This window comes from Bufo gargarizans, chromosome 6 (assembly GCF_014858855.1).
Source record: "Bufo gargarizans isolate SCDJY-AF-19 chromosome 6, ASM1485885v1, whole genome shotgun sequence".
NCBI classification, from domain to species: Eukaryota; Metazoa; Chordata; class Amphibia; order Anura; family Bufonidae; genus Bufo; species Bufo gargarizans.
In genome coordinates, this window is record NC_058085.1 from 379,568,064 (window position 1) to 379,594,739 (window position 26,676).

Consider the following 26,676-nt stretch of genomic DNA (forward strand, 5'->3'; position numbering starts at 1 on the left):
TGACCGTGGAGAGAATCCATTGGTCCGAGGTGATGCGCGACCAAGCTCGAGAAAAGAGCTGGAGTCTGCCCCCTACACAAACAGTTGAAGAATTGAAATGAGGCATCGGTCTTACCATAAGGACGTCTGGAACCAGGGTTTCCTCTGTATCCTCTAGGTCTCCAGGATCCTCCCCGGGAAGGGAAGAAAGATGATGTCTCCCGCCTCTGCTCCTGGAATGCCGGTCTCTGGGAGAAGGAGCCTCTGCCCGTAGCACGGGATTGGAAGTGGGCACGGCCGGACAGACGGCCCCTGAAACTGCCGGCCCTGGTAGAGACCCTACCGTGAAACACCCGTTTCATTGAACTCTGGGCCTTATCGAGTGCTGTAAAGGCACCAACAAAACGGCCTAAGTCCTTAATAAAGGACTCGCCAAACAGCAAGCCCTGGGCCTCCTTACCGGCTTCCGTGAGCGCCAAGTTGGAGAGTTTAGGCTCAATCTTGAAAAGAATGGCCTTGCGCCGTTCAATGGCCAGGGACGTGTTGACGTTTCCTGCCACGCAAATCGCGCGCTGCACCCACTCGCGCAGCTCTAGAGGGTCTACCTGTTTACCCTCGGCCTTGGCAGCCTCGGCCAGATCAAAAATCTTTGCCAGGGGGCCAAATATGTCCAGGAGCTTGTCCTGACAGGCACGCAGGGCCGACTCCAGACCCTTCCTCGGATTCCACCCAGATTTGGTGAGGAATTGGGTCATTTTAGGGTCTACCGCCGGAGTCTCGCACACCCTGTTGGGAATTACGGGTCTGGGGCATTCCGCCCTAAGCTTGTTGCGCGCCTCTTTGGAGAGGGGGCAACGCACTCGGGCCTCCAAATATTTGGAGACATGCTCCAACGGCAACCATTCCGCAGACCGAGGGTGGTGTAGGGAATCCGGGTCAAAGAGAGGTTGCCCTGACGGGTCCGTCAAAGACGCGTCTGCTGCCGAAAGCATGGAGCTGCACCCGGGTAAAGGGTTTGAATCTATGACCCCAGAAGGGTCGTCCTCTGCCTCCTCAAAGGCGTCACCTAAAGCCTCCTCATCCGAACCGACTTCAGAGCCGGAAGCTGTATCCTGCAGTGCTCTAGCACTTTTCCAACTGCGCGTATGTTCTGCCTGACGCGTACAGGCTCTCTTGCGCGAACCCAGCGCGCCAACATTGGTGGAGACAACGTCACCAGTCAAGCTTGTTCTGGAGGCAGGCCCTGGCCCGGTAGGTTTAGATACCGTAGCGGGCTGTGGGGTGGGAGAGGCAGCTGGATGGGTTGCAAGGGCTTGGGCAATAGACTGGGAAATGACCGAAGTCATTGATCCCATGGCCGCAGCAATCACATTAGATAAGGTAGTTTGAAAAACCAGGGAAGGATCCGCAGAGGGTGTCCCCATCTCACAATCATCCCCAGAAGGGGTTAAATCAGCCTGAGGCATATCCTCTTCCATAGGGCCCTGCCCACTGAGATCTGTATGGGGCATTATCACACAGCCCGCCTCTATATCTGTAGTGAAAGGGGTTAAACTGAACACTAATCCTACCCTAAGAACTCCGCTGGTGAGGATTTTCCCCAGCCAGGGAGAGGAACTAGAGTGGGGGAGAAACCTGATAGAAAGAAGCGGGAACCGGTAAGCAGGGAGGCCGCCGAGCACAGGAGCCGGAGCAGATGCAGGACAGTGCGCGCCGAGACTACGGAGCGCCGCACTGAACCCGGAAGCGGAAGCGCCCGAGATCTCGCGAGATCTCGGGCGGAGCGAAGCGCGGCAAGCAGGAGCGCCGGCGGCCAGATCAAAGGTGAGCCGCGGCGCGAAAGATAAGCGGATGGGGGAGGGAGAGCGAGGGGAATTGCGCAGTGCGAACGGCAAGCCGGGGAGAGAGAAAAAACTCAGTCAGATGACAGAAGAAACCCTGATAGGGAGAGGCACAGACAGAAGGGGATGATAACCCCCAAAGGGATAATCGGACACACAGGGTACCCCTGAACACAGGTCACCAGAGCTGTGCTAAGGAATCACACAGCAAAAGTCAATGGGAGATCCCATAAAACAACCTGCAAACAATAGAGTATCACATAAAACCCCAAAAGGGAAAAAACTACAATAAGAGAAACAGTAATAGTAATCAGACAAATATCACAGGTACTTATCTCTGCGGTCAGCAGCAAAGAAAGAGGGGGATTTGCAGGCGGAGTGGCCTGTTATACTGGGACTATGGGGAGGGGCTGTTCAAATGTTCAATATTTATTTTTATCTTTGCTGCTATTGGTCAGAGTAAAGAAGGAGAATAGCAATATGAGCCTCCGGGTCTTGTAATAAAATCTGTATGTAGTGAGCTCCCTCTAGTCGTGGCTGTATAATCTGTATGTAGTGAGCTCCCTCTAGTGGTGGCTGTATAATCTGTATGTAGTGAGCTCCCTCTAGTGGTAGCTGTATAATCTGTATGTAGTGAGCTCCCTCTAGTGGTGGCTGTATAATCTGTATGTAGTGAGCTCCCTCTAGTGGTGGCTGTATAATCTGTATGTAGTGAGCTCCCTCTAGTGGTGGCTGTATAATCTTTATGTAGTGGGCTCCCTCTAGTGGTGGCTGTATAATCTGTATGTAGTGATCTCCCTCTTGTGGTGGCTGTATGATCTGTATGTCGTGAACTCCCTCTAGTGGTGGCTGTATAATCTGTATGTAGTGAGCTCCCTCTAGTGGTGGCTGTATAATCTGTATGTAGTGAGCTCCCTCTAGTGGTGGCTGTATAATCTGTATGTAGTGAGCTCCCCCTAGTGGTGGCTGTATAATCTGTATGTAGTGAGCTCCCTCTAGTGGTGGCTGTATAATCTGTATGTAGTGAGCTCCCTCTAGTGGTGGCTGTATAATCTGTGTAGTGAGCTCCCCCTAGTGGTGGCTGTATAATCTGTATGTAGTGAGCTCCCTCTAGTGGTGGCTGTATTATCTGTATGTAGTGAGCTCCCTCTAGTGGTGGCTGTATAATCTGTATGTAGTGAGCTCCCTCTAGTCGTGGCTGTATGATCTGTATGTCGTGAACTCCCTCTAGTGGTGGCTGTATAATCTGTATGTAGTGAGCTCCCTCTAGTGGTGGCTGTATAATCTGTATGTAGTGAGCTCCCTCTAGTGGTGGCTGTATAATCTGTATGTAGTGAGCTCCCCCTAGTGGTGGCTGTATAATCTGTATGTAGTGAGCTCCCTCTAGTGGTGGCTGTATAATCTGTATGTAGTGAGCTCCCTCTAGTGGTGGCTGTATAATCTGTATGTCAGGGGTGCACAACCTGCGGCCCGGGGGCCACATGCGGCCCTTGATACCATTCTATGCGGCCCCCAACCATCTGGTAACAGACATGTATGCCTATGTCTTGTTGCTGCTCACATGTATTTTTCATGTATTTCTCCCATTAGAGGGGAGTCCTGGAAGTGTAACTAGACATTAATGGTATATAATGTGTGTTCAATATGCCATAAGTACAATATTTCAGTTGTTATTACACCTTTAAAATTTAATTTCGGCCCTCGTCATTGGTTTAGTCTGGCAATGTGGCCCCCAACCGGGAAACGTTGTGCACCCCTGCTGTATGTAGTGAGCTCCCCCTAGTGGTGACTGTATAATCTGTATGTAGTGAGCTCCCTCTAGTGGTAGCTGTACAATCTGTATATAGTGAGCTCCCTCTAGTGCAGGCTGTATAATCTGTATGTAGTGAGCTCCCCCTAGTGGTGACTGTATAATCTGTATGCAGTGAGCTCCCTCTAGTGGTGGCTGTATAATCTGTATGTAGTGAGCTCCCTCTAGTGGTGACTGTATAATCTGTATGTAGTGAGCTCCCCCTAGTGGTGACTGTATAATCTGTATGTAGTGAGCTCCCTCTAGTGATGGGGTGAGCAGACAGGACATTATCATGTAATTGTCTCTGCAGGTCACTTGAAGCTGCTGATTCCTCTGGTGCTGCTTATGGGGGGGGGGGGGGGGGGGAGCCCTGTGCTGTGGTAATGGGCACTAAGTAGAGATGAGCAAATTTCATATTTTGAAATTCGTTCACGCTTCTTTTGGTGGTAAAAGCAGAATTGTATTACGGACTCCATTGCCACGGACCATAACGCAATTTTATTACGGAATGCCTTTAGAGACATTCCGTTATTCATTTGGTCTTAATAGAAGTCTATGGGTTGATAAACAGATCCGTCCCATTTCCGTTATGCAGGGAAGTCCTCTAAAGACATTCCCGTCCTAGAATTGCGGTATGGTCCGTGGTAACAAATCCATAACTCAACTCACCTTTCACCACCAAACGAAGAGTGAATGAATTTTATATTCTGAAATGCGCTCATCTTTAGCACTAATACTCCATGGGTTGATAGTTACCCTTTGGTGCCCAGTCTGACCGGCTGCGGTATTTGGGGTTGGCTGCGGTATTTGGGGTTGAACATGTGGCATCTGCTTTATCCTGTGGCTGATCGGATCACACCCAAAAAATCCTGTTGGGTCCAAACGGGGAGGACTGTCTGCAGGGATGAAAGCAGAATTTCCGCCGTGTTACATACGGGTTTGGATTTGCTCCGGATTTCACCGCACCCATTGCAAAAGGTGGCGGTAACGGCGTGCTTTTTGCACTGGTTCCCATATCTGCCGCGGGTTATGTTGCAGGCCCAGCCATTAGTAAAAGGCATGCAGTTACCATGATCCGGGGGCCATTTGTAGGGCTACACATACACACGTGGCGGAAAATCTGCAGATTTTTACGTGGGGAATAAGGGTGTGGATTTTCTTCTGCAGAATAAGTTTCCCATTGAAGTCAGTGGAGAGATTCTCGTACAGGAGGTCTGCAACATGGCAGCGTTCACACTGGAACACAACGCAGGGATAGGAGCGAGTCAAAGGGAACAGTAAAAGGAAGTATTCGCTGGTATTAGGGCGACCAAGCTTATGGGAGTTTATCAGTGGTTGTATTCTGCCATCTAGTGGTACGCGGCACACACTGCGCTCTACGCTTTATTCCAGGGCTGATGCGATACTTACAGTAAATACATTATATACAAAGGATAACAATTTACAAAGACGTCCTGGATACGGATATACAGAATTGTATCCGTTACTGTCCTATAATCCAGCACCCATAAACTTCCAATAATGACGGATTTTACTATGTTTTCTTAAAGCAATGTTCCCCACCCTGATGATGGGAGTTGTAGTTATACACGCTTGCTCATAGTTTATATTGCTGAACAGCCGCCACAAATTCCTTCAATTCCGCATCATTCTGGATTATCAGGTGGTCGCAGAAAGGCAGCTGCAGTCTTCATTGATTTGCTGTGTTCAGTCTTTATTAGACTTTCCGGATTACTGGATGCCAGATGAGTTTGGGTGTCTTCATCCGTCGGTGTGCCCCCTGATTATCAGCTGCTGGATACACCGTGACATCCATGTGCTGATGATGGCCGCCGTGGATCTGCTCCTCGTGGTCCCCATGGGTTATAAGCCGTGTACTATGTGTATTGTGCGTGCGGTTCATTCCCGTCCACTGTAACATTTACGGATCCAACATCTACAAAATAAAAATAAATTACGTGGAATCCATGAATACTGGCAAAATATCCCCAGAGCTGTGACATCTCCCCGGGCAGAGTTATCAGTGGGAAAAATGCCCAAAAGCGATGTTGCCCCTGATGTTCCAGGTGCTGTAATAATGTATATGTTGTGCTTGCTCTGGGGTCTCCATGGTAACCTCAACCAACAACTCTTGTGCATGGACTTCCTGTCATGTGACCTTCATTCATGAATGTGTTGCTAGAAGCAGGGGTCACGTGACATGAAGCTCTGCAGTCAGACAGTTGATGTTACCATGGAGACCCCAGAGCAATGGGATAAGCACAGACATGCGGCAGCGGAATGCTACAAAGTGTCATTTTCTCATGGGACATTTTGGAACAATGCCTTTTTATAATGGGCGTGGCTGATTGGAAGCCCCTCCCCTTCTGTATTATACAGCAGATGTGCTGCAGATATCTTGATATATAGATGCACCTTTCTTCCTGCAGGAGGCGCCGTCATCATGAACTTTCACAATTACAACCTTCCAGGTGGAAAACGTCAGCTTTAATATTCCTCTTCAGCACCAGACTGACCTAGGGAGAGAAGCGCAGTAGGTAAGTCCCCCCCAGTCCAGAGAAGTGCTGCGACCCTCACAGGCTTGTCTTCTGCTTCTCACCATTTTCAAGATCTCTGCTTGTTGCCAATAAATGGAAACATTAAAACCTGTATAGATCTGCTGAAACCACTGAGGGTTTGTTACAGTGTATCGGTGCAGTCCTCTGCGATCCCGTCAGCGGTGACCAGTGTTAGTCGGACATGCACCGGCGCTCTTGCACACATCTGGTACAGTCTGGGGCTTGATGGTGACTTTACCGTACAGGCTGCTTCCGCTATCCCTGTGATGCCAACATTTAGACTTTACTGTAATGGAAATCAGCATTCCATCCACTGACCTCCTGCTGAGTGTGTGTGCCTAATCTGAGCTGCAGTGTAAAGCATGGTGAAAGGTCTAGAAAGTAATTTTAGCCTCTGATCACAACACTACACAATACTAACAGACAATGCAGCTGGAGTCGCTGATCCTACTGATGTGGTGCACTATTAGTGCCAGCATGCTGCCTGCCCTGGAGCGGATGGCGCGCGTTTCTTCATATCTCACCTCATCTGAAATGCACTGACTCAACATCTGGAAGAAAAAATCTTTACTTCCCGACCGGAAGCCGTTAATGGACTCGATGTGGTCGCCATGATGAAACAAGCAGCCGATGTGTAGAGGACCCTTCCACTTGGACACACTGCGAGAAGAGCATTCGAAGAATGTCAGGGACTGTGGACTGCAAGGGTAGCACCAATGTATGGGGACTGGGGCCGGGGCCCTTATAGGGGGGCTGGGGCTGTTATAGGGGGGCCGGTGCACTTATAGGGGGGCTGGGGCCGGTGCACTTATAGTGGGGACTATGACTGGTGCTGTTATATGTAGTATTATGTGAACTAAGGTACTATTATATTTATTATATTAATACTATGGCTGATACTTATATATTATATGGGAACTATGGCTGGCACTATTATATGTATTATTATCTAGGTATTCTGATTTGTACTGTTATATGCATTTGTATACGGGTATTATTATATGTATAATTATATGGGAACCATAGCCAGCATTATTAATGTATTACTGTATGGGAATTATTAATGGTACTATTATATGGGTACTTATGATTGATATTACATGGTTACTATGGTACTACTTTGGGGTTTTATGGTTGGTTTCAATATATGGAAACTAATATGGTTACTACCAGTATGTAGGGATCATTGCTGGTACTAATATATAGGCACTATTATGAGCAGTATTACCCTGGAGTAAATGAATAATACGGTTATATGGCCACTGATACCAGATGACTCATTTGTGCACTGATATGGCTATTCTGCCATGTGGGCACCACCCCATGTCCTATTATACAGGTACCTTGGTTGGACTAATATATACTAGTATATAAGCACTACACCTGGTACTATTATACAGTCAGGTCCATAAATATTGGGACATGGACACAATTGTAACTGCTCTACCTGCAGACTGTCAGCTTTACCTGCAGACTGTCAGCTTTACCTGCAGACTGTCGGCTCTACCTGCAGACTGTCAGCTTTACCTGCAGACTGTCAGCTGTAATCTGAGGAAATTTACATCCACATCAGGTGAACGGTGCAGGAATTACAGCAGTTTGCGTCTGTGCCTCCCACTTGTCAAGGGACCAAAAGTAATGGGACAGAATAATAATCATAAATCAAACTTTCACTTTTTAATACTTGGTTGCAAATCCTTTGCCGTCAGTTACAGCCTGAAGTCTGGAACGCATAGACATCCCCAGACGCTGGTCTCATCCCTGGTGATGCTCTGCCCGGCCTCTACTGCCACTGTCTACAGTTCCTGCTTGTTCTTGGGGCATTTTCCCTTCAGTTTTGTCTTCAGCAGGTGAAATGCTCAACCGGATTCAGGTCCGGGGATTGACTCGGCCATTGCAGAACATTCCACTTCTTCCCTTAAACTCTTTGGTTGCTTTTGCAGTATGCTTTGGGTCATTGTCCATCTGCACTGTGAAGCGCCGTCCAATGAGCTCTGAAGCATTGGGCTGAATATGAGCAGATAATATTGCCCGAAACCCTTCAGAATCCATCCTGCTGCTTTTGTCAGCAGTCACATCATCAATAAATACAAGAGAAGCAGTTCCATTGGCACCATACATGCCCACGCCATGACACTACCACCACCATGCTTCACTGATGAGGTGGTATGCTTAGGACCATGAGCAGTTCCTCTCCTTCTCCATACTCTTCTCCTCCCATCACTCTGGTACAAGTTGATCTTGGTCTCATCTGTCCATAGGATGTTGTTCCAGAACTGTGGAGGCTTTTCTAGATGTCGTTTGGCAAACTCTAATCTGACCTTCCTGTTTTTGAGGCTCACCAATGGTTTCCATCTTGTGGTGAACCCTCTGTATTCACTCTGGTGAAGTCTTCTCCTGATTGGTGACTTTGACACACATACACCTACCTCCTGGAGAGTGTTCTTGATCTGGCCAACTGTTGTGAAGGGTGTTTTCTTCACCAGGGAAAGAATTTTTCGCTCATCCACCACAGTTGTTTCCCGTGGTCTTCCGGGTCTTGTGGTGTTGCTGAGCTCACCGGTGCGTTCCTTCTTTTTAAGAATGTTCCAAGCAGTTGTTTTGGCCGCGCCTGGTGTTTTTGCTATCTCTCTGATGGGTTTGTTGTGTTTTTCAGCCTAATGATGGCTTCACTGATAGTCTTTGGATCTCATCTTGAGAGTTGACAGCAACAGATTCCAAATGCAAATAGCAAATAGCCGACTGGAAATGACCTCTGGACCTTTTATCTGCTCATTGTAATTGGGATAATGAGGGAATAACACACACCCGGCCACGGGACAGCCGAGAAGACAATCGTCCCATTACTTCTGGTCCCTTAACAAGTGGGAGGTACAGATGCAAACTGCTGTAATTCCTGCACCGTTCCCCTGATGTGGATGTAAATCCCCTCAGATTACAGCTGACAGTGTGCAGGTAAAGCTGACAGTCTGCAGGTAAAGCTGACAGTCTGCAGGTAGAGCTGACAGTCTGCAGGTAAAGCTGACAGTCTGCAGGTAAAGCTGACAGTCTGCAGGTAGAGCTGACAGTGTGCAGGTAGAGCTGACAGTCTGCAGGTAGAGCTGACAGTCTGCGGGTAAAGCTGACAGTCTGCGGGTAACGCTGACAGTGTGCGGGTAACGCTGACAGTCTGCGGGTAAAGCTGACAGTCTGCAGGTAAAGCCGACAGTCTGCAGGTAAAGCCGACAGTCTGCAGGTAAAGCCGACAGTCTGCAGGTACAGCCGACAGTCTGCAGGTAAAGCTGACAGTCTGCAGGTAAAGCCGACAGTCTGCAGGTACAGCTGACAGTCTGCGGGTAACGCTGACAGTCTGCGGGTAAAGCTGACAGTCTGCAGGTAAAGCCGACAGTCTGCAGGTAAAGCCGACAGTCTGCAGGTACAGCCGACAGTCTGCAGGTAAAGCCGACAGTCTGCAGGTAAAGCCGACAGTCTGCAGGTAAAGCTGACAGTCTGCAGGTAAAGCACATCTTGTCCGTTTCATTTCACATCCATTGTGGTCGTGTATAGAGCCAGAAATGTTACATTGTGTCCATGTCCCAATATTTATGGACCTAACTGTAGGTGCAGTATTATACAAGCACGACGCCTGGTACTATTATACAGGTAGGTTGGTGGGTACTGTTATATGTGCAGTATTATACAAGCACTACGCCTGGTACTATTATACAGGTAGGTTGGTGAGTACTGTTATAATAGTACCCGCCAACCTACATGTATAACAGTACCAGGCATAGTGCTTGTATAATACCGCACATATAATAGTACCCGCCAACCTACCTGTATATGTGCGGTATTATACAAGCACGACGCCTGGTACTGTTATACAGGTAGGTTGGTGGGTACTGTTATATGTGCGGTATTATACAAGCACGACGCCTGGTACTGTTATACAGGTAGGTTGGCAGGTACTGTTATATGTGCGGTATTATACAAGCTTGATGCCTGGTACTGTTATACAGGTAGGTTGGTGGGTACTGTTATATGTGCGGTATTATACAAGCACGACGCCTGGTACTGTTATACAGGTAGGTTGGTGGGTACTGTTATATGTGCGGTATTATACAAGCACGACACCTGGTACTGTTATGTGGCAGTTTTCGTTGGGCAGTGTACGATTCTGCAGTGATTACTGTGCGGCTCTGCTACGTGGGTTCTGTATGGTGGATGTGCGGAGGACTCCTGACAGTCTCACCACAAGCGATCTCCGACCTCCTGAAGTCCCAGGTACTTCTGCAGATGTTCTGTGGGCACCATAACGGTGACCGGTACCAGGTCAGAATCGCTGCTCCGCTCACTGAAAGAAATCGAGGCAGAAAGTTCTAATTAATAGAGGTCGGATCCTGCCATCTACGCTTTCCAGCAGCTGCCTGGCTCTGAGCGGGCGGCACAGTCCTGGCACCACTGCCGCAGTTCATGTCACTGTAGGGGTGGATTGCATGGCGAGGCACCTCTGCCGTTCAGGAGCCTGGGAAAGCTGGGTGACCGCCTCTGTCGGAGCGGGATCAGCAGCAGTTTTTTCGGACGTACTTACTACATCATTTTCAGGATCTGCGCTTTCTTCAGCTGGCTTCTCCTGCTCTTCAAGTTCCTGCTTCTTGGTGAAGGTTTGAAGTTTCGCGGCGGCTTCAAAGGCACATGAGCGACCTCGTCAATGACCCTGAAAAGCGCACACGTCAGAACGCTCCGAGCAATATACTCGCCGCACCTAGTACTGCTATATGTGTACACTCAGAATACTGCCTATCCATCACTAGAGATCAGCGGTGACATCACTAAGAATGCCGCCTATCCATCACTAGAGATCAGCGGTGACATCACTGAGAATGCAGCCTATCCATCACTAGAGATCAGCGGTGACATCACTGAGAATGCAGCCTATCCAACACTAGAGATCAGCGGTGACATCACTGAGAATGCCGCCTATCCATCACTAGAGATCAGCGGTGACATCACTGAGAATGCAGCCTATCCATCACTAGAGATCAGCGGTGACATCACTAAGAATGCCACCTATCATCACTAGAGATCAGCAGTGACATCACTAAGAATGCCACCTATCATCACTAGAGATCAGCGGTGACATCACTGAGAATGCCGCCTCTCCATCACTAGAGATCAGCGGTGACATCACTGAGAATGCAGCCTATCCATCACTAGAGATCAGCGGTGACATCACTAAGAATGCAGCCTATCCATCACTAGAGATCAGCTCTGACATCACTGAGAATGCCGCCTATCCATCACTAGAGATCAGCGGTGACATCACTCAGAATGCCGCCTATCCATCACTAGAGATCAGCGGTGACATCACTGAGAATGCCGCCTATCCATCACTAGAGATCAGCGGTGACATCACTGAGAATGCAGCCTATCCATCACTAGAGATCAGCGGTGACATCACTAAGAATGCAGCCTATCCATCACTAGAGATCAGCGGTGACATCACTAAGAATGCAGCCTATCCATTCACTAGAGATCAGCGGTGACATCACTAAGAATGCCACCTATCATCACTAGAGATCAGCGGTGACATCACTGAGAATGCCGCCTCTCCATCACTAGAGATCAGCGGTGACATCACTCAGAATGCCGCCTATCCATCACTAGAGATCAGCGGTGACATCACTAAGAATGCCGCCTATCCATCACTAGAGATCAGCTCTGACATCACTGAGAATGCCGCCTATCCATCACTAGAGATCAGCTCTGACATCACTGAGAATGCCGCCTATCCATCACTAGAGATCAGCGGTGACTTCACTGAGAATGCCGCCTATCCATTCACTAGAGATCAGCGGTGGCATCACTAAGAATGCCACCTATCATCACTAGAGATCAGCGGTGACATCACTGAGAATGCCGCCTCTCCATCACTAGAGATCAGCGGTGACATCACTCAGAATGCCGCCTATCCATCACTAGAGATCAGCGGTGATATCACTAAGAATGCCGCCTATCCATCACTAGAGATCAGCTCTGACATCACTGAGAATGCCGCCTATCCATCACTAGAGATCAGCGGTGACATCACTGAGAATCCCGCCTATCCATTCACTAGAGATCAGCGGTGACACCACTGGGAATGCCGCCTATCCATTCACTAGAGATCAGCAGTGACATCACTGAGAATGCAGCCTATCCATTCACTAGAGATCAGCGGTGACATCACTGAGAATGCAGCCTATCCATTCACTAGAGATCAGCGGTGACATCACTGAGAATGCAGCCTATCCATTCACTAGAGATCAGCGGTGACATCACTGAGAATGCAGCCTATCCATTCACTAGAGATCAGCGGTGACATCACTGAGAATGCAGCCTATCCATTCACTAGAGATCAGCGGTGACATCACTGAAAATGCAAAATGCAGCCTATCCATCACTAGAGATCAGCAGTGACATCACTGAGAATGCAGCCTATCCATTCACTAGAGATCAGCGGTGACATCACTGAGAATGCAGCCTATCCATTCACTAGAGATCAGCGGTGACATCACTGAAAATGCAAAATGCAGCCTCTCCATCACTAGAGATCAGCAGTGACATCACTGAGAATGCAGCCTATCCATTCACTAGAGATCAGCGGTGACATCACTGAGAATGCCGCCTATCCATCACTAGAGATCAGCGGTGACATCACTGAGAATGCAGCCTATCCATTCACTAGAGATCAGCGGTGACATCACTGAGAATGCAGCCTATCCTTCACTAGAGATCAACGGTGACATCACTGAAAATGCAAAATGCAGCCTATCCAACACTAGAGATCAGCAGTGACATCACTGAGAATGCAGCCTATCCATTCACTAGAGATCAGCGGTGACATCACTGAGAATGCAGCCTATCCATTCACTAGAGATCAGCGTCGACATCACTGAGAATGCCGCCTATCCATCACTAGAGATCAGCGGTGACATCACTGAGAATGCCGCCTATCCATCACTAGAGATCAGCGGTGACATCACTGAGAATGCCGCTTATGACAGTAGGAAGAAGTTTCTTACAAGGAGGACATCTGCTCGTAGACTCCGACCTCCTCAGATCCCAGGTCACTGGTCTCCTCTTCCTCCCCCGATTCCTCCTCTTCCTCCCCCGATTCCTCCTCTTCCTCCCCCGATTCCTCTTCTGCTTCCATTTCCTTCTGTGATTCTTGAGAGTCAATCATTTTCTGTGGAGAATGGAAAGAGACTGAAACCCTGGAAGACATCAGAGCGCGGGGTGATGGGGACCGTGAGCCAGTGTCTGACCGTCAGGGGTGCTCCTAGCCTTTCTGCCCCCCCCCCCCCCCCCCAATGTTCATTTCTTAACCGAACCCCTTTGCCACAATAAAAGCGCTCATTGCCCATGGCTGCCCCCTCTTGCTGCGCCCGGCCTCATTGGTGGTGCACCCCTGGGGGGTGAGGCTCCCGGACATCCTCTTTGCAATATAACAATAGCCCCCATAGATCTCAGTGGAGGGCACAAGCTCGGCGCCCCCGTCATCCCTACTCCCGCTCAGCCTCTGGGACCCTCATCTATGTAAGGATAGCCCCTTTATTTTCTATCACAGCTGCACCGGGGTCACCACCCAGCTTTCCTTCCTCCTGAATTCATCACTACAGATGATTGTAGATTGGGTGGGAGCAGCCATAATGGTGGTCCCAGGACGTGGAGTCATCTTATGTACCAGGGGTATGGATCGGGGCGTGTCATAAATGGACTCCTGTTCGCTGCCGTACGCTGGATCCGCCATGTCGTCACTGAACCTGCGTCTCTCTGGATCATCCTGTGAACAACACAGAAGAGCTGAGCGTTGGCGCAGTCATTAAAGGGAATCTCCACCTTTCTCTGTTGATATTAATGTCTTCAGACATGTTATTTTCTGATACAGAGCTCCAAATCCCCTGCATAGTCATAGATGCAAGATGCAGTTCTGGCAGTGACCACTAGGGGGCTACATATGGAAGGATTACTAAATTCCATATTGCTTACATGTGCAGAATGAGCTCCCCCTAGTGGTGGCTGCAGGGATTGTATCAAGGCATTTCATTGAAATAAGCTCCTGTCAATATAGAAGGATGGAGATATAATATAATAGCACAGAATTACATCCTGGTGGGTGGGGGGTAATGGATACCTGTGGTGAAGCTGCTGATGAGTATCTCCTCGCTTCCTGCGGCTGATGGTACTCGCCTGATGGAGTTTGGCTATAGACTGGCAGCGTATTGCTGTCCTGCTCTTCCGAGATTACATCCTAGATGAAGGGCAATATTAGTGCTTGCATTATATGACTGGGATACCCCTGTGTTGTCCGCCTGCCTCATCTCAGGCTGCCACTCTCCCATGCTATACACTGCAGCACTGCTCCAGGAGGTCACAAGTATTATTAGTGATTCCAGCTCGGCTGCATTGGCTATTCTGGATTCCACCACTTGTCTCAAGGTTCAGAATGCTGTACTGTGCCTCCCCCTGTGCTTTACACTGCAGCCCTGCTTTTTCAGATTGGCTGCTGTATATGTTCACCTTAAATTCTCTGTAGTTGTTGGGGGTCGACCGATTTCCCTTCCAGCCCTCGGTGTGGCATCTCTTCCTGTTCGGATCCTGCAGACAAACATCATGGAGGTTATACTTGGTGCCTCCTTAATCGCCCCTTCCTGCATCCACATTGTTTCCTAGGTGACTAAGTCATTAGGGGGGTACAGTCAGCATTATTGGGAAGCAAAAGGGGCTGTGATTCTGCACTGCTGGCATCCTACTATCATGTTTAACAGCGGGTGCAACTATCAACCCATGATGTATCAGGTGAGCAGAGTTATTTAATGAGATCAGTGGCTGGAGGCTGGATGTTATACACTGTGGTAATGGTAGACTGCATGGCTAGAGGCTGGATGTTATACACCTGTGGTAATGGCAGACTGCACGGCTAGACGCTGGATGTTATACACTGTGGTAATGGCAGACTGCACGGCTAACGGCTGGATGTTATACGCTGTGGTAATGGTAGACTGCATGGCTAGGAGGCTGGATGTTATACACTGTGGTAATGGTAGACTGCACGGCTAGAGGCTGGATGTTATACACTGTGGTAATGGTAGACTGCATGGCTAGAGGCTGGATGTTATACACTGTGGTAATGGTAGACTGCATGGCTAGAGGCTGGATGTTATACACTGTGGTAATGGTAGACTGCATGGCTAGAGGCTGGATGTTATACACTGTGGTAATGGTAGACTGCATGGCTAGAGGCTGGATGTTATACACTGTGGTAATGGTAGACTGCATGGCTAGAGGCTGGATGTTATACACTGTGGTAATGGTAGACTGCATGGCTAGAGGCTGGATGTTATACACTGTGGTAATGGTAGACTGCATGGCTAGAGGCTGGATGTTATACACTGTGGTAATGGTAGACTGCACAGCTAGAGGCTGGATGTTATACACTGTGGTAATGGTAGACTGCATGGCTAGAGGCTGGATGTTATACACCTGTGGTAATGAGGCTGAATGACACACCAGAAGTCAATGATAAAGACGAGGGTCCGGAGCGGTCTCTCTAACCCCTGAGATCTCGTTTTCCTGCAGGTAACAAAGTGTCTTGTGCTTTGTGTGGGTCAGAGACATCGGGCTCCAAGACGTCTCATTCCTTTGTGTCTTACCTCGACCAACAACGTTTCGGTGCGCGGATAATCGGTAGGATATGATTTGGGCCTCGTTACTTCTTCCTGCAGAGGGTTCTGTAAATGTGCATAACCAGAAGAAAGTGCCCATGTCAGACCAGAATTACACATTTCTCTGATACAGTCTCATCTAAAAATATACCACCGTTTTGAGTACACAGCTCCTATGCAGACCTACGTGTCTTCATGTGTACAGACTACAATACAACCCGTGTAGTCTGATCCTGCCGTCATGTTTTGTTCCTTGGAGGTTATCAGAGTAACAGAGAAGTAGGCTGACTACACAGGATCTGTAGTCTGTTGCCATGGAGACAAGTAGGTCTGTATCGAAGCCTCATACACAAAGTGGAAGAGATTACATACAAAGATTCTTTATTCTTTTCTTTGCTCTGAAGCAGTAAACAATTGGTTGCAGATAGCTGGTGGCGCATGCCACGTGGCATTTGTTGTCCCTGACGTGGCAGATGGCATATTCAGGGTGTGCTGACTGTAATGTACCGGGGGCTCCTATGTGATAGGTGGTAGGTCTGTCACGCAGGTGACTGCCGTGTGCATTCCATCATTTCCTAACGTTATGCAAACCCTTTCTGGCAGCTCCCATAATCTAATCCTGCCCTCGGGAATGCCCTCCACTAGGGGGCGTCTTACCTGATCCGGAATGACTGCCAGCGGACTTGCAGACGTACGCGTGGGTCCTTCAATCTTAAACAAGAATACATAGTATTACATATACAGTTTCTGGGGCGTGGAGGTCACATACTAAGGGCCACTTACTGTCACTTTCTGGTGGGTCTTCATCCAGGCGTCTGTCAGATATTTCTGCCACTCGGCAATGTTTTCCCTGTGTGAGAAACAATAGCCCTTAAGATGCAAACCGAGGAATTCCATATTACACGTCACGGTGCGGGATACTGTCATATTACACGTCACGGTGCGGGATACTGTCATATTACACGTCACGGTGCGGGATACTGTCATATTACACGTCACGGTGCGGGATACTGTAATATTACACGTCACGGTGCGGGATACTGTCATATTACACGTCACGGTGCGAGATACTGTCATATTACACGTCATGGTGCGGGATACTGTCATATTACACATCACGGTGCAGGATACTGTCATATTACACATCACGGTGCAGGATACTGTCATATTACACGTCACGGTGCGGGATACTGTCATATTACACATCACGGTGCAGGATACTGTCATATTACACATCATGGTGCGGGATACTGTCATATTACACGTCACGGTGCGGGATACTGTCATATTACACGTCACGGTGCGGGATACTGTCATATTACACGTCACGGTGCGGGATACTGTCATATTACACGTCACGGTGCAGGATACTGTCATATTACACGTCACGGTGCAGGATACTGTCATATTACACGTCACGGTGCAGGATACTGTCATATTACACGTCACTGTCCAGGATACTGTCATATTACACGTCATGGTGCGGGATACTGTCATATTACATGTCACGGTGCGGGATACTGTCATATTACACGTCACGGTGCGAGATACTGTCATATTACACGTCAAGGTGCGGGATACTGTCATATTACACATCACGGTGCAGGATACTGTCATATTACACATCACGGTGCAGGATACTGTCATATTACACGTCACGGTGCGGGATACTGTCATATTACACGTCATGGTGCGGGATACTGTCATATTACACGTCACGGTGCGGGATACTGTCATATTACACGTCATGGTGCGGGATACTGTCATATTACACGTCATGATGCGGGATACTGTCATATTACACGTCACGGTGCGGGATACTGTCATATTATACGTCATGGTGCAGGATACTGTCATATTACACGTCACGGTCCGGGATACTGTCATATTACACGTCACGGTGCGGGATACTGTCATATTACACGTCACGGTGCGGGATACTGTCATATTACACGTCACGGTGCGGGATACTGTCATATTACACGTCACGGTGCGGGATACTGTCATATTACACGTCACGGTGCGGGATACTGTTATATTACACGTCACGGTGCGGGATACTGTCATATTACACGTCATGATGCGGGATACTGTCATATTACACGGCACGGTGCGGGATACTGTCATATTATACGTCATGGTGCAGGATACTGTCATATTACACGTCACGGTCCGGGATACTGTCATATTACACGTCACGGTGCGGGATACTGTCATATTACACGTCATGGTGCGGGATACTGTCATATTACACGTCACGGTGCGGGATACTGTCATATTACACGTCACGGTGCGGGATACTGTTATATTACACGTCACGGTGCGGGATACTGTCATATTACACGTCATGATGCGGGATACTGTCATATTACACGGCACGGTGCGGGATACTGTCATATTACACGTCATGGTGCAGGATACTGTCATATTACACGTCACGGTCCGGGATACTGTCATATTACACGTCACGGTGCGGGATACTGTCATATTACACGTCATGGTGCGGGATACTGTCATATTACACGTCACGGTGCGGGATACTGTCATATTACACGTCGCGGTGCGGGATACTGTTATATTACACGTCACGGTGCGGGATACTGTCATATTACACGTCATGATGCGGGATACTGTCATATTACACGTCATGGTGCAGGATACTGTCATATTACACGTCACGGTCCGGGATACTGTCATATTACACGTCACGGTGCGGGATACTGTCATATTACACATCATGGTGCAGGATACTGTCATATTACACGTCATGGTGCGGGATACTGTCATATTACACGTCACGGTGCGGGATACTGTCATATTACACGTCACGGTGCGGGATACTGTCATATTACACGTCATGGTGCGGGATACTGTCATATTACACGTCACGGTGCGGGATACTGTCATATTACACGTCATGGTGCAGGATACTGTCATATTACACGTCACGGTCCGGTATACTGTCATATTACACATCGTGGTGCAGGATACTGTCATATTACACGTCACGGTCCGGGATACTGTCATATTACACGTCACGGTGCGGGATACTGTCATATTACACATCATGGTGCAGGATACTGTCATATTACACGTCACTGTCCGGGATACTGTCATATTACACGTCACTGTCCGGGATACTGTCATATTACACGTCACGGTGCGGGATACTGTCATATTACACGTCACGGTGCGGGATACTGTCATATTACACGCCGTGGTGCAGGATACTGTCATATTACACGTCACGGTGCAGGATACTGTCATATTACACGTCATGGTGCAGGATACTGTCATATTACACGTCATGGTGCAGGATACTGTCATATTACACGTCACGGTGCGGGATACTGTCATATTACATGTCATGGTGCAGGATACTGTTATATTAGACGTCATGGTGCAGGATACTGTCATATTAGACGTCATGGTGCTGGATACTGTCATATTACACGCCGTGGTGCAGGATACTGTCATATTACACGTCACGGTGCAGGATACTGTCATATTACATGTCACGGTCCGGGATACTGTCATATTACATGTCACGGTCCGGGATACTGTCATATTACATGTCACGGTCCGGGATACTGTCATATTACATGTCACGGTCCGGGATACTGTCATATTACACGTCACGGTGCAGGATACTGTCATATTACACGTCACAGTCCGGGATACTGTCATATTACACGTCATGGTGCAGGATACTGTCATATTACACGTCACGGTGCGAGATACTGTCATATTACACGTAATGGTGCGGGATACTATCGTATTACACGTCACGGTCCGGGATACTGTCATATTACATGTCACGGTCCGGGATACTGTCATATTACATGTCACGGTCCGGGATACTGTCATATTACATGTCACGGTCCGGGATACTGTCATATTACATGTCACGGTCCGGGATACTGTCATATTACATGTCACGGTCCGGGATACTGTCATATTACACGTCACAGTCCGGGATACTGTCATATTACACGTCATGGTGCAGGATACTGTCATATTACACGTCACGGTCCGGGATACTGTCATATTACATGTCACGGTCTGGGTTACTGTCATATTACACATCACGGTCTGGGATACTGTCATATTACACGTCACGGTCCGGGATACTGTCATATTACACATCACTGTCTGGGATACTGCCATATTACATACTGTATCACCATCTAGGGTTCTGCAATATTAAACATCACGGTCCGGGGTACTGAAATACTACATGTCATGGTCTGGGGTACTTCCATATTACACACCACAATCCAGGGAATTGCCATATTCCATGTCATAGCACGGAGAGAGACGTAATGTAAAGTCCATTACAGGGTAACTGCCATTCACTAATTTTTCTTCTAATTTGTAGGGACAGTAATACAAAAATGTTTTTCTAATATTCTTTTTTTTAGCAAATTTGTACATTTCTAGGGAAATTCCTCTGAAGTGTCCCATAGCAGCACTTTCTCCATCTTCGCAGCGCAGTACTGAACTGTGAAGACGCTGGGCTCACTGCTGCCTCATGTAATCCTATAAATGACCAGATCTACTGGATTGGAGAGACAGACGGCGAGTGCCGACAGTGTATGATCGTCCTGTCTTCCCAGAGCGCTGAATAACTGTCCAGCCGCAGTCAGCGCCGCTATCAAGAAGGCAAGGCCATAGCGAGAAGCTGCTCTACAGTATATACAAGCATCAGGACAGGAGAGAGATCTGTGCTGCTGATGGAACTAGTCACACAAGATGGTCTAGTCTGGATATGTTTTTATAAATCCTCAGCTGTATGAGTGGGACTAAACCAAGAGCCAACCTACAGGATAATAAAGGAGTAAAAGCCTCGAGCCCTGTAGTATGGAGCTTATATTAGTGCAGGAGCATTATAAGAAGAGCGGCTGGGGGTTCTGCACCTGGATAACACTGACTGCAGATGACTATTCTCCTGTCCTACAGTCATCCTCTCCCCTGACATGGCTGATAACAGGGAGCAATAGACTGTATTCTCCTGTCCTACAGTCATCCTCTCCCCTGACATGGCTGATAACAGGGGGCAATAGACTGTATTCTCCTGTCCTACAGTCATCCTCTCCCCTGAAATGGCTGATAACAGGGGGGCAATAGACTGTTTTCTCCTGTCCTACAGTCATCCTCTCCCCTGAAATGGCTGATAACAGGGGGCAATAGACTGTATTCTCCTGTCCTACAGTCATCCTCTCCCCTGACATGGCTGATAACAGGGGGCAATAGACTGTATTCTCCTGTTCTACAGTCATCCTCACCCTGAAATGGCTGATAACAGGGGGCAATAGACTGTATTCTCCTGTCCTACAGTCATCCTCTCCCCAGTCTGAAATGGCTGATAACAGGGGGCAATAGACTGTATTCTCCTGTTCTACAGTCATCCTCACCCTGAAATGGCTGATAACAGGGGGCAATAGACTGTATTCTCCTGTCCTACAGTCATCCTCTCCCCTGAAATGGCTGATAACAGGGGGCAATAGACTGTATTCTCCTGTCCTACAGTCATCCTCTCCCCTGAAATGGCTGATAACAGGGGGCAATAGACTGTATTCTCCTGTCCTACAGTCATCCTCTCCCCTGAAATGGCTGATAACAGGGAGCAATAGACTGTATTCTCCTGTCCTACAGTCATCCTCTCCCCTGAAATGGCTGATAACAGGGAGCAATAGACTGTATTCTCCTGTCCTACAGTCATCCTCTCCCCTGAAATGGCTGATAACAGGGAGCAATAGACTGTATTCTCCTGTCCTACAGTCATCCTCTCCCCTGAAATGGCTGATAACAGGGGGCAATAGACTGTATTCTCCTGTCCTACAGTCATCCTCTCCCTGAAATGGCTGATAACAGGGGGCAATAGACTGTATTCTCCTGTCCTACAGTCATCCTCTCCCCTGAAATGGCTGATAACAGGGGCAATAGACTGTATTCTCCTGTCCTACAGTCATCCTCTCCCCTGAAATGGCTGATAACAGGGGGCAATAGACTGTATTCTCCTGTCCTACAGTCATCCTCTCCCCTGAAATGGCTGATAACAGGGGGCAATAGACTGTATTCTCCTGTCCTACAGTCATCCTCTCCCCTGAAATGGCTGATAACAGGGGGCAATAGACTGTATTCTCCTGTCCTACAGTCATCCTCTCCCCTGAAATGGCTGATAACAGGGGGCAATAGACTGTATTCTCCTGTCCTACAGTCATCCTCTCCCCTGAAATGGCTGATAACAGGGGGCAATAGACTGTATTCTCCTGTCCTACAGTCATCCTCTCCCCTGAAATGGCTGATAACAGGGGGCAATAGACTGTATTCTCCTGTCCTACAGTCATCCTCTCCCCTGAAATGGCTGATAACAGGGGGCAATAGACTGTATTCTCCTGTCCTACAGTCATCCTCTCCCCTGAAATGGCTGATAACAGGGAGCAATAGACTGTATTCTCCTGTCCTACAGTCATCCTCTCCCCTGAAATGGCTGATAACAGGGGGCAATAGACTGTATTCTCCTGTCCTACAGTCATCCTCTCCCCTGAAATGGCTGATAACAGGGGGCAATAGACTGTATTCTCCTGTCCTACAGTCATCCTCTCCCCTGAAATGGCTGATAACAGGGGGCAATAGACTGTATTCTCCTGTCCTACAGTCATCCTCTCCCCTGAAATGGCTGATAACAGGGGCAATAGACTGTATTCTCCTGTCCTACAGTCATCCTCTCCCCTGAAATGGCTGATAACAGGGGGCAATAGACTGTATTCTCCTGTCCTACAGTCATCCTCTCCCCTGAAATGGCTGATAACAGGGAGCAATAGACTGTATTCTCCTGTCCTACAGTCATCCTCTCCCCTGAAATGGCTGATAACAGGGGGCAATAGACTGTATTCTCCTGTCCTACAGTCATCCTCTCCCCTGAAATGGCTGATAACAGGGAGCAATAGACTGTATTCTCCTGTCCTACAGTCATCCTCTCCCCTGAAATGGCTGATAACAGGGGGCAATAGACTGTATTCTCCTGTCCTACAGTCATCCTCTCCCCTGAAATGGCTGATAACAGGGGGCAATAGACTGTATTCTCCTGTCCTACAGTCATCCTCTCCCCTGAAATGGCTGATAACAGGGGGCAATAGACTGTATTCTCCTGTCCTACAGTCATCCTCTCCCCTGAAATGGCTGATAACAGGGAGCAATAGACTGTATTCTCCTGTCCTACAGTCATCCTCTCCCCTGAAATGGCTGATAACAGGGGGCAATAGACTGTATTCTCCTGTCCTACAGTCATCCTCTCCCCTGAAATGGCTGATAACAGGGGGCAATAGACTGTATTCTCCTGTCCTACAGTCATCCTCTCCCCTGAAATGGCTGATAACAGGGGCAATAGACTGTATTCTCCTGTCCTACAGTCATCCTCTCCCTGAAATGGCTGATAACAGGGGGCAATAGACTGTATTCTCCTGTCCTACAGTCATCCTCTCCCCTGAAATGGCTGATAACAGGGGGCAATAGACTGTATTCTCCTGTCCTACAGTCATCCTCTCCCCTGAAATGGCTGATAACAGGGGGCAATAGACTGTATTCTCCTGTCCTACAGTCATCCTCTCCCCTGAAATGGCTGATAACAGGGGGCAATAGACTGTATTCTCCTGTCCTACAGTCATCCTCTCCCCTGAAATGGCTGATAACAGGGGGCAATAGACTGTATTCTCCTGTCCTACAGTCATCCTCTCCCCTGAAATGGCTGATAACAGGGGGCAATAGACTGTATTCTCCTGTCCTACAGTCATCCTCTCCCCTGAAATGGCTGATAACAGGGGGCAATAGACTGTATTCTCCTGTCCTACAGTCATCCTCTCCCCTGAAATGGCTGATAACAGGGGGCAATAGACTGTATTCTCCTGTCCTACAGTCATCCTCTCCCTGAAATGGCTGATAACAGGGGGCAATAGACTGTATTCTCCTGTCCTACAGTCATCCTCTCCCCTGAAATGGCTGATAACAGGGGGCAATAGACTGTATTCTCCTGTCCTACAGTCATCCTCTCCTCTGAAATGGCTGATAACAGGGGGCAATAGACTGTATTCTCCTGTCCTACAGTCATCCTCTCCCCTGAAATGGCTGATAACAGGGGGCAATAGACTGTATTCTCCTGTCCTACAGTCATCCTCTCCCCTGAAATGGCTGATAACAGGGGGCAATAGACTGTATTCTCCTGTCCTACAGTCATCCTCTCCCCTGAAATGGCTGATAACAGGGGGCAATAGACTGTATTCTCCTGTCCTACAGTCATCCTCTCCCCTGAAATGGCTGATAACAGGGGGCAATAGACTGTATTCTCCTGTCCTACAGTCATCCTCTCCCCTGAAATGGCTGATAACAGGGGGCAATAGACTGTATTCTCCTGTCCTACAGTCATCCTCTCCCCTGAAATGGCTGATAACAGGGGGCAATAGACTGTATTCTCCTGTCCTACAGTCATCCTCTCCCCTGAAATGGCTGATAACAGGGGGCAATAGACTGTATTCTCCTGTCCTACAGTCATCCTCTCCCTGAAATGGCTGATAACAGGGGAGCAATAGACTGTATTCTCCTGTCCTACAGTCATCCTCTCCCCTGAAATGGCTGATAACAGGGGGCAATAGACTGTATTCTCCTGTCCTACAGTCATCCTCTCCCCTGAAATGGCTGATAACAGGGGGCAATAGACTGTATTCTCCTGTCCTACAGTCATCCTCTCCCCTGAAATGGCTGATAACAGGGGGCAATAGACTGTATTCTCCTGTCCTACAGTCATCCTCTCCTCTGAAATGGGCTGATAACAGGGGGCAATAGACTGTATTCTCCTGTCCTACAGTCATCCTCTCCCCTGAAATGGCTGATAACAGGGGGCAATAGACTGTATTCTCCTGTCCTACAGTCATCCTCTCCCCTGAAATGGCTGATAACAGGGGGCAATAGACTGTATTCTCCTGTCCTACAGTCATCCTCTCCTCTGAAATGGCTGATAACAGGGGGCAATAGACTGTATTCTCCTGTCCTACAGTCATCCTCTCCCCTGAAATGGCTGATAACAGGGGGCAATAGACTGTATTCTCCTGTCCTACAGTCATCCTCTCCCCTGAAATGGCTGATAACAGGGGGCAATAGACTGTATTCTCCTGTCCTACAGTCATCCTCTCCCCTGAAATGGCTGATAACAGGGGGCAATAGACTGTATTCTCCTGTCCTACAGTCATCCTCTCCCCTGAAATGGCTGATAACAGGGGGCAATAGACTGTATTCTCCTGTCCTACAGTCATCCTCTCCCCTGAAATGGCTGATAACAGGGGGCAATAGACTGTATTCTCCTGTCCTACAGTCATCCTCTCCCCTGAAATGGCTGATAACAGGGGGCAATAGACTGTATTCTCCTGTCCTACAGTCATCCTCCCCCCTGACATGGCTGATAACAGGGGGCAATAGACTGTATTCTCCTGTCCTACAGTCATCCTCTCCCCTGAAATGGCTGATAACAGGGAGCAATAGACTGTATTCTCCTGTCCTACAGTCATCCTCTCCCCTGAAATGGCTGATAACAGGGGGCAATAGATGGAACAGGTAGTAAGACACGAGACCAGGTTCTGTGATGCACCACACGTCCGGCTGCCATTCATGTTGCAGTACATTTAGGACATTGCTCACTGCAGATATCATGCTGCCAGTAAGTGCAGTATATAAAGGTGTGACTGACGCCACTGCCTGGGGAGAAATGGTCACACAAAGTCCTGCACTCAGAAATATCAGATTGCTGTAACTCATCCTGCAGTTCTGTCTCAGGCACATTTGTAAAGATTATAGGTGCCTTCTAATTAGATTCTGGGTCTTGCCAAAAGAGGGTGTAAAAGTTCTTCCCTTCTGCTCTCAGAGGCTACTTTTGGGTAGTGCACCTCCTGGGGAGGAATGGTTGTCTGATAGCATCCCTCTACGACAGACTGGAAGACATTTTGCCCAGCTGACAGCCTTTAAGAGGGAGATCATCATTGGAGCGAGAGAAGCAGGATGGTCATTTCGATGAATTGCCACCATCTAGACCATTCTTACTGAATTGTTAGGGATGTTGGGAGCAGTGGTTACATGAGGGCACATATGGTGAACAGACACCAGTGAAGAGGATCCAGACACAGGCGGCTCCTTCATTACACCTCTGTCTCTGCCTGGACCATTTCCAAGTGCCCATTACATGTCCTGCCATTGACAGCCACCAGCACCTTCATCTGCAGTGATGTCATGAATGAGAAACCTGGACTGCTCCAGAACAGAACCGTATCGTCTTTAGCGATGAATCCAGGTTCTGTTTGGGATCCGGTGACGGTCATGTTGGAGTATGGAGGCCTGGTGGTGGGCTCTGCAGTCCTGCCTGTGGAGGACACACTGCTGGTGATGATCGGGGGAGCCATTACATATGACAGTCGGTCACCCCTGGTAGTGATACGAGGGACACTAACAGCGGACACCCTGCCGCCTCATGTGTTCCTCTCATGGCAGGATAATGCTCGCCCGCACACAGAAGGGTTTCCCAGGAATGTCTCCTCCAGATTACAGCACTTCCTTGGCTGCCCGATCACTAGATTCATCACCAATCCAGCATTTACGGGACCTGCAGGGATGCCAGTTTCACCATTCTATGAGTGTGCAGGATCTACTGGCCCAGCTGTACCTCATCTCGTGTCCAGGCTAGAGGCCGTACCTCATCTCGTGTCCAGGCTAGAGGCCGTACCTCATCTCGTGTCCAGGCTAGAGGCCGTACCTCCTCTCGTGTCCAGGCTAGAGGC

General features: G+C 48.5%; 1 protein-coding gene across 2 annotated transcripts in view; it reads right to left on the reverse strand.

Moving 5' to 3' along the window:
• Positions 1-4,982: 4,982 nt before the first annotated feature.
• PLEKHS1 (pleckstrin homology domain containing S1) overlaps positions 4,983-26,676 on the reverse strand; it is a 35,523-nt gene continuing 13,829 nt past the window's right edge. For both annotated transcript variants that reach the window (XM_044298093.1, XM_044298092.1), the window contains exons 6-17: positions 16,640-16,706; positions 16,514-16,567; positions 15,845-15,922; positions 14,712-14,789; positions 14,326-14,442; positions 13,876-13,974; positions 13,214-13,377; positions 10,741-10,866; positions 10,402-10,503; positions 6,695-6,830; positions 6,028-6,128; positions 4,983-5,548 (exon numbers count right to left, since the gene is read on the reverse strand). In XM_044298093.1, the coding sequence (XP_044154028.1) occupies positions 6,054-6,128; positions 6,695-6,830; positions 10,402-10,503; positions 10,741-10,866; positions 13,214-13,377; positions 13,876-13,974; positions 14,326-14,442; positions 14,712-14,789; positions 15,845-15,922; positions 16,514-16,567; positions 16,640-16,706 (1,096 nt within the window). In that variant the 3' untranslated portion in view covers positions 4,983-5,548; positions 6,028-6,053. The remainder of the gene's footprint in view (positions 5,549-6,027; positions 6,129-6,694; positions 6,831-10,401; positions 10,504-10,740; positions 10,867-13,213; positions 13,378-13,875; positions 13,975-14,325; positions 14,443-14,711; positions 14,790-15,844; positions 15,923-16,513; positions 16,568-16,639; positions 16,707-26,676) is intronic.